The 10,527-nt window shown below is 34.6% G+C and overlaps 1 protein-coding gene across 1 annotated transcript in view; it reads right to left on the reverse strand.

The window, feature by feature from the left end:
• Nucleotides 1–10,313, reverse strand: part of misp (mitotic spindle positioning) — an 11,334-nt gene extending 1,021 nt beyond the window's left edge. The window contains exons 1-4 of the mRNA XM_079157802.1: nucleotides 10,287–10,313; nucleotides 1,993–4,387; nucleotides 686–900; nucleotides 128–166 (exon numbers count right to left, since the gene is read on the reverse strand). Coding sequence (XP_079013928.1) covers nucleotides 128–166; nucleotides 686–900; nucleotides 1,993–4,267 — 2,529 coding nt within the window. The 5' untranslated portion in view covers nucleotides 4,268–4,387; nucleotides 10,287–10,313. The remainder of the gene's footprint in view (nucleotides 1–127; nucleotides 167–685; nucleotides 901–1,992; nucleotides 4,388–10,286) is intronic.
• Nucleotides 10,314–10,527: the final 214 nt, after the last annotated feature.

A 10,527-nucleotide genomic window follows, 5' to 3' on the forward strand; every position in this document is an offset into this window, starting at 1 on the left:
TAGCAGTCGGTTAGCAGTCGGTTAGCAGTCGGTTAAGGGTTGGTTAACAGTCGGTTAACAGTCGGTTAGCAGTCGGTTAGCAGCCGGTTAGGTTAACCTGCAGTATGAACGTAAATTAAGTTTGTACCTCGTTATTCACATCGTCGACCGGCTGAATTCCTGCGTACTGAAAAAAGAAAAACACAGAAGAGATGACGTGTTTTTACATCCAAATTTTGGGACAAATCAATTAGTTTTATATAAATAATTTTTGTTTTTTAATTCATCATTACTCATTTTAAAATAAACACTCATTAAAATAACAGTGTTTGTGGGAAAAGTTTGGATCTAAAAATGAACTCTTTAATCAGCCATCATATCTTTAACCTTCAAAATAAGAGCTTGTGTCTTAGAGCCTCTACAAACATGTTAACCTTCAAAATAAGAGCTTGTGTCTTAGAGCCTCTACAAACATGTTAACCTTCAAAATAAGAGCTTGTGTCTTAGAGCCTCTACAAACATGTTAACCTTCAAAATAAGAGCTTGTGTCTTAGAGCCTCTACAAACATGTTAACCTTCAAAATAAGAGGTTGTGTCTTAGAGCCTCTACAAACATTTTAACCTTCAAAATAAGAGCTTGTGTCTTAGAGCCTCTACAAACATGTTAAACCTTCAAAATAAGAGCCAGGACGTATCGATGACTCACCACGCTCTCCTCCAGCTTCACTCTGACTCGTCTCTCCTTGAAGTCCTGCAGCAGAGTCTCTGTCAGACCTCTGACAAGAGGGGGGGCCGCCCGGACCATCGCGGGGGAAGAAGAGGGGGGGGGTGAGGAGGACCAGGGCTGAGCCGTGATGAAGGAGATGGAGGGGAGACGGATGGACGGACGAGGAGACGGAGAGGACACACTGACGGGATGATCTGTAACACAACAGGAAGAACATTACACATTACTGACTTTGCTTCTTCCTCAGAGTCTTTGTGGTGTTTTCTCTCCTCACAGGTTTACATGGATCCTGGTTTTATCTGGACCCTGGTCCTGCTGACACCCTACTATCATTATTATTAGTCACATTAATGTGTTGTAACTCTGTTATGGTGTCCATTCTGTACATATGACATCTATCACACTTTATCCTGATAGAGGATGATGATGATGATGATGATGATGATGATGATGATGATGATGAGGATCCTCCTCTGTTTCCTGTTCTGGTGTGAGGGTCAAAGGTAAGAGGATGTCATATGTGTACAGATTTTAAAGAGCTATACAAAATAAATTGAATTTAATTAAATTTACATTACTGGTCCTGCATGAATGTTACTGGTCCTGCATGGATAGATTCTACTGGTCCTGCATGAATGTTACTGGTCCTGCATGGATAGATTCTACTGGTCCTGCATGAATGTTACTGGTCCTGCATGGATAGATTCTACTGGTCCTGCATGAATGTTACTGGTCCTGCATGGATAGATTCTACTGGTCCTGCATGGTTTTAACTGGTTTTGCATGGACGTTACTGGTCCTGTATGGAAGTTACTGGTCCTGTATTTCAGTAATCTGCCTGGATGTTAATTGATCAGGATCATTGGAAAATAATCATCAGGGATATGAAATTTACCAGAAAACGGTTTAACTTTTGAAAGAATGAGGAACATAATCTTCCTCAGATAAAAAGTTAAATCCACAGAATAAAACATTTCTGCTAAGAAAGGTAATAACAACCTTATCAGTTTCTTATAATTGTTTAAAATGGCATATTATATCATTGTTAAAACATCTTATTATTGATTAACTAACACATATTATTACAAGGAGCTAAATAGTATGCATCAACCAAGAACAAATTCTAAACTTTGTTTGTTTGGGACTTTTTTTTTTTTTTAATCAAATTATTCAAAATCAACTGACACACAGTGAACCTGTGCTTTTGGGACCCCGGAGGCCTTGGGCCCCTGGTGCAGATGCCTAGTTTTCTAGATGGCAATCCAGCCTTGATAAAGATTACATACCTGTATTCACAGGTGGGTAGAACTGACGGACTGCCACTTTGGTTGCCTGTTCCAACAGAGGAGCCGGAGAGAAGAACTGTCCATCAGTTTCCACACTGGACTCCCTCAGGTCCCTGGACTCCCTCAGGTCCCTGGACTCCATCAGGTCCCTGGACTCCCTCAGCTCCCTGGACTCCCTCAGCTCCCTGGACTCCCTCAGGTCCCTGGACTCCATCAGGTCCCTGGACTCCCTCAGCTCCCTGGACTCCCTCAGCTCCCTGGACTCCCTCAGGTCCCTGGACTCCCTCAGGTCCCTGGACTCCCTCAGCTCCCTGGACTCCCTCAGGTCCCTGGACTCCCTCAGCTCCCTGGACTCCATCAGCTCCCTGGACTCCCTCAGCTCCCTGGACTCCCTCAGGTCCCTGGACTCCCTCAGCTCCCTGGACTCCCTCAGCTCCCTGGACTCCCTCAGCTCCTGTTCCCGTCTCAGGGCCTCCTCGATCTCCTTCTCGATGAAATCTGGTGCTTCTTTTCCTCTGGACTGCAGGCCATTGGACTCCAGGTTCTCCCTCCAGGACCAAGGCGTGGTCGCCGTCGTATCATGGCGAGGTGTCGGTGTTGGGGAGGAGAAGTGGGGGGATGAAGAAGTTGTTTGATCTTGGCAGAAACCTCTCTTATCCTGGACCTCTGAGCCCCTCACAGAGACAGAATAAGGAGCTGAACTCTTTCTGCTGATGTACAACTCGGTTTCTTTGGGGTGTCGATGAGGACAGCATGGCAACGGGAAGACTTCGGCATCACCAGACTCAGAATGAGAGCTCTCTTCTGTCCTCTTGTCCTCGTCTTGTTGGTCAAACACCAGCTCCTGTGGAGGATCTGGACTGTATCGTCCCAGGATCCCTGGCTCCTCCTTCCTCTGGTTCTCTTTCTGGATCTCACACTGGATGATGAAGCTCACTCTGTTCTTTTCTTTAGCTTTGACAGGCGTAAGTGGCGACTGTAAACGTTTGGTTTTGATCTCGACCATCTCTGCTCTCCTGTCGCTGAGCTTCAGCCCTCGAGAGCGTCGTAGGTTCTCCTCACGTTCCTGAACTAACCGGATCTCCCTTTCAATCGGGGTCTCACAGTCACTAGTGGACTTGCAGCTCCAGTTCTCTTGCTGAGTGTCGTCATAGAACGTGCCTTCATCACTGGTGTAGCCACCGCCCACCTCCACGGTCAGCTTCAGCTCCTCCAGGCCAGAGTCCAGGTCATCGAACACACTGCTCTGCCGACTGAGACTCTCCTCAGTCCGCCACACAGTCACCTTCCTCTCTGGGTGGATCTCATCTTCTTCAGTTGGTATAAAAGTTATTGCATCTTCGCTCACTTCCAAGCTGTCGTATGTTTCCACCTGCTCTGATGAGGGCACATCAGGATCTGGCTGCAGAGACACGTTCAGATGTGTTCTCGAGGACCTCAGAGGGCTGGACAGTGCAGTCAGCCGGTCCTGCTCCATCTTCAGGAACTGTTGTCGGGCAGCGGTAAAGTTGATCTGCTCCTCGTCAACGGTCCCGGGCTCAGCAGGGCAGAGAGGTTCTGTTCTGAAGCTGTCGGTACTGTAACTCACGCTGAAACCTTCTATCAGTTTGTTCGTAGATCTGCTCAGATCCAGATCCTCCAGTGCACTCAGCTGATCTTTGAATGTTGGGTTCTTCTTTGGCGCTTGGCTGCGAATTATCTCCTTCCGAAGCTGCTTCTCCTCTTCCTCCCGGACAACTTCGTTGGCGTTCTTCACATTCACTTTGTACTGTGAATCTCCATCGCTCTCTGCAAAAAGACTCTCTGGCTTCCTGCTGCTGGTGTAGGTCTGGAGTTTGAATCCTTTCTCCTCCTTCAGGGTCGCTAGCTGAGTCTGCCGCTGCGGTGAGACCATCCAGGCTTCGTTCAGCTCGGCCTCGGGACTCGCTGGATCCTCCACGAAGGAGTAGAAACCGCAGTGAGAGCCCGAGCTGCTGCTGGGACTGCTGGGGTCGCTGGGGCTACTGGGATGCCACTCGTCGCTGATGCTCCCTCCATCCTGCGACACGGCGACCTGCCGAGCCTGAACTACAACGTGTCTATACCCGTCACCCTGCTGGGAGGAGACGACCACTGAGGAATGACTACGAGCGACGGAGATGCTGTCGGAGCTGAAGACCGGATCGTTCGGGTCTGGGGACTTGCTCCGTGCTGGGCCGGAGATGGTGCGCAGGTCTGAGGGTTGCAGCAGGGGGGCCAGAGGTTTCAGGACCCAGTTCCTCGGGGTGCTGTCCATGGTTGCAGGCGGTGCTGTGAAGGGAGACGAAGGTTCAGATGGAGGAAGACGCTGAACGGAGCTCAATATTTGGAATCTCTGAGGAGTCAGAACATCCTGACCGGCGACCGAGGAGAGTCTCTGAAACAACGAGAAGACGGTTACAATGGAAGATTAGTTACTCTGCATCAAGAATCATTTGAAGTAATGGAGAGAACAAACAATAAAATATGAATCTGTTCCCTTTATGACCAGCAGGGTCAATAGTTCACTGTGGTTACAACAGCCAGCCTTTACTTCAGTTTAATGGCTCACATTTAATTCAGTGGTGGAAGAAGTATTCAGGTTTTACTGTGGTAAAAGTACAAATACCACAGTATAAAAATACATTCAAAATGTTACTACAGAAAAAATATTATCAGCAAAATGTACGAGAAGAATCAAAAGTAAATGTATTCATTGTTCACAAACACTCCTTTCAATAATACATTATATTATAGGATATTATTACTTCATTTTGTAAGCTGTCAACACACTTTTGATACTTTATGCACTACTTTAAGTACTGCATCATATTCTATAAAATACTTTTTGTTTTCTTTCTAAAATCTGAATCTGAAAAGCTGTCAGATAAAGTATTTTTATTATTATTATTATATAAAATATTTCCCTCTGAGAAGTAGTGCAGTAGAAGTATAAAGTAGCATGAAATGGAAATACTAAAATAGAAGTACCTCAAAATGAATAGTACAGTAGTAGATTGAAAGTACTGTGTTGAACTGTGATCATCAGTTTTGTTTCTGGTTTGGAGGAAATAAATCTGAAGAATGTCAATAAAGTTTATCAGAGCTGAACAATCAGTGATAACAACGTTTACAACGTTTACAACGTTTACAACGTTTACAGCCCATAAAGGAAGGAGACGACACGGAACAACGGCAAGCACTGAGTTACCAGATACACAAGAGAGTTTATACACAAGAGATATATATATACACAAGAGATATATATATATATACACACGATATATATATATATATATATATATATACACAAGAGATATATTTATATATACACAAGAGATATATATATATGTACACACGAGATATATATATATATATATATACACAAGATATATATATATACACATAAGAGCTATATATATATATATACAAGAGATATACATATACACAAGAGATATATATATACACAAGAGATATATATATACACAAGAGATATATATACACAAGAGAGTTTATACACAAGAGATATATATATACACAAGAGAGTTTATACACAAGAGATATATATATATACACAAGAGATATATATACACAAGTGATATATATATACAAGAGATATATATACACAAGAGAGTTTATCCACAAGAGATATATATATATACACAAGAGATATATATACACAAGTGATATATATATACAAGAGATATATATACACAAGAGAGTTTATCCACAAGAGATATATATATATACACAAGAGATATATATACACAAGTGATATATATATATACAAGAGATATATATATACACAAGAGAGTTTATACACAAGAGATATATATATATACACAAGAGAGTTTATACACAAGAGATATATATATATACACAAGAGATATATATACACAAGTGATATATATATATACAAGAGATATATATACACAAGTGATATATATATATACAAGAGATATATATATATACAAGAGATATATATACACAAGTGATATATATACACAAGTGATATATATATACAAGATATATATATATACACAAGAGATATATATACACAAGAGATATATATATATACAAGAGATATATATACACAAGTGATATATATACACAAGTGATATATATATACAAGAGATGTATATACACAAGTGATATATATATATACAAGAGATATATATATATATATACAAGAGATATATATACACAAGAGATATAAATACACAAGTGATATATATATATACAAGAGATATATATATACACAAGAGATATATATACACAAGTGATATATATATATATACAAGAGATATATATATACAAGAGATATATATATACAAGAGATATATATATATGCAAGAGATATATATATATACAAGAGATATATATACACAAGTGATATATATACACAAGTGATATATATATACAAGATATATATATATACACAAGAGATATATATACACAAGAGATATATATATATACAAGAGATATATATATACACAAGATATATATATACACAAGAGATATATATACACAAGAGATATATATATATACAAGAGATATATATATACACAAGAGATATATATACACAAGAGATATATATATATACAAGAGATATATATATATACACAAGAGATATATATACACAAGAGATAGATATATATACAAGAGATATATATATACACAAGATATATATATACACAAGAGATATATATATATATATACACAAGAGATATATATATATATACAAGAGATATATATATACACAAGAGATATATATACACAAGAGATATATATATATACAAGAGATATATATATACACAAGAGATATATATACACAAGAGATATATATATATACACAAGAGATATATATACACACGAGATATATATATATATATACACTATATATATATATACACAAGAGATATATATATACACACAAGAGCTATATATATATATACAAGAGATATACATATACACAAGAGATATATATATACACAAGAGATATATATATACACAAGAGATATATATATATACACACGATATATATATATATATATATATACACAAGAGATATATTATATATACACAAGAGATATATATATATACACAAGAGATATATATATATATACACAAGAGATATATATATGTACACACGAGATATATATATATATATACACAAGATATATATATATACACATAAGAGCTATATATATATATACACAAGAGATATATATACACAAGAGATATATATATATACACAAGAGATATATATACACACGAGATATATATATATATACACTATATATATATATATACACAAGAGATATATATATATATATATATATACACAAGAGATATATACATACACACAAGAGCTATATATATATATACAAGAGATATACATATACACAAGAGATATATATATACACAAGAGATATATATATACACAAGAGATATATATATATATATACACGATATATATATATATATATATACACAAGAGATATATTTATATATACACAAGAGATATATATATATATACACAAGAGATATATATATATATACACAAGAGATATATATACACACGAGATATATATATATATATACACTATATATATATATATACACAAGATATATATATATATATATATATACACAAGAGATATATATATACACACAAGAGCTATATATATATATACAAGAGATATACATATACACAAGAGATATATATATACACAAGAGATATATATATATACACAAGAGATATATATATATACACACGATATATATATATATATATATATATATACACAAGAGATATATTTATATATACACAAGAGATATATATATATACACAAGAGATATATATATATATACACAAGAGATATATATACACAAGAGATATATATATATACAAGAGATATATATATACACAAGAGATATATATACACAAGAGATATACATATATACAAGAGATATATATATATATACACAAGAGATATATATACACAAGAGATATATATATATACAAGAGATATATATATACACAAGAGATATATATACACAAGATATATATATATATATATACACAAGAGATATATATATATACAAGAGATATATATATACACAAGAGATATATATACACAAGAGATATATATATATACAAGAGATATGTATACACAAGAGATATATATACACAAGAGATATATATATATACACAAGAGATATATATACACACGAGATATATATATATATACACTATATATATATACACAAGAGATATATATATATATATATACACAAGAGATATATATATACACACAAGAGCTATATATATATATACAAGAGATATACATATACACAAGAGATATATATATACACAAGAGATATATATATACACAAGATATATATATATATACACACGATATATATATATATATATATATATATATACACAAGAGATATATTTATATATACACAAGAGATATATATATATATACACAAGAGATATATATATATATATACACAAGAGATATATATATGTACACACGAGATATATATATATATATATACACAAGATATATATATATACACATAAGAGCTATATATATATATATACAAGAGATATACATATACACAAGAGATATATATATACACACAAGAGATATATATATACACAAGAGATATATATACACAAGAGATATATATATATACACAAGAGATATATATATACACACAAGAGCTATATATATATATACAAGAGATATACATATACACAAGAGATATATATATACACAAGAGATATATATATATACACAAGAGATATATATATATACACACGATATATATATATATATATATATATACACAAGAGATATATTTATATATACACAAGAGATATATATATATACACAAGAGATATATATATGTACACACGAGATATATATATATATATACACAAGATATATATATATACACATAAGAGCTATATATATATATATATACAAGAGATATATATATACACAAGAGATATATATATACACAAGAGATATATATAAATACACAAGAGATATATATATATATATACACAAGAGATATGTATATATACACAACATAGTTATAAGTACATGAGATAGTTATATATACACAAGATATTTATATATACAGGAGATATTTATATATACACAAGAGATATATATATATATACACAAGAGATATATATATATATACACAAGAGATATATATATATATATATATACACAAGAGATATGTATATATACACGACATAGTTATATGTACATGAGATAGTTATATATACACAAGATATTTATATATACACGAGATATTTATATATACACAAGAGATATATATATATATACACAAGAGATATATATATATATATAAACAAGAGATATATATATACACGAGATATTTATATATACACAAGAGATATATATATACACGACAGTTATATGTACATGAGATATTTATATGTACACGAGATATTTATATATACATAGCATATTAATATAAAACAACGTGAGTTGAGAGTTTAACTGAGAATAAAATCCTAAATGAAGGTTTCTGGGTTAGAGTCACTCATTCATCTCTAGTTATGATATTTATGTGAAACAACTCTTCAGTTTTAAAGGTTCATAAAGTTGATATTGTCTTATCATGTGAGTCTGAGAGCACACTACTCTAGAGCCCATCAGATGTTCCAATGAGTTTCAACGTTTCAGTTAGAAGTTAGCATAGCATTAGCACCGTAGCATTAGTTCAGTGCCTCTGCGTGTCAGAGATAAACTGTCCCTCCTGCAGTCTGACTGCTGCTGTCAGCTGATAAACCAGCAGACAGACAAACATCAGTCAGGAGGTCAGAGGTCAGTGTGTGTCAGCACAAAGGAGGGCAAGATGTCTCCTGCAGCACCTCCATCAGGATGTGATGAGCCGCTCATACCATATATACACCATTTACCCAAGAAACCTTTTTAAACTGCTCAAGTTCAGATTATTTGTCTATATTTTGTTCTGTAATAAAGGTTCTTTAATGTTGTTTTAATGCAGACAGTCTGGAGTTAATACAAAATATGAGCTCAACATAAACTAGTCATAAATGATATTTCTTACAGAATAAAACATTCCACTGATATTACGATAGTTACAGGTTGTGAAGCTGTGGTTCTTAACAGGTTCATTGTTTGTTTTCATATACATACAGTACATATATTACACTTACTGGTTTTGAATAATGATGATTTAGTTCGTAGAGTTTTAGATATTGAAGCAGTTTTTCTCACCTGAGATCAGCTTCCCGTCAGCAGCAGAAACTCTCAGATAAGATAATAACTGACTAAAGTGACAAAGTTCAGCTTCTAGCTCCGATCAGAGACCCCGCCCACCACACAACAGGCCCCGCCCACCCTGACCCACTCTCACACACACACACGTTAGTACTTGTATACTTGTGAGGACCCTCACTGACATTATTTTCTCCTTTTAACTGTTTTCATAATACAAACAACCTTTTATTTATCTATT

Source organism: Pholis gunnellus (assembly GCF_910591455.1).
Source record: "Pholis gunnellus genome assembly, chromosome: 4".
Classification (NCBI taxonomy): Eukaryota; Metazoa; Chordata; class Actinopteri; order Perciformes; family Pholidae; genus Pholis; species Pholis gunnellus.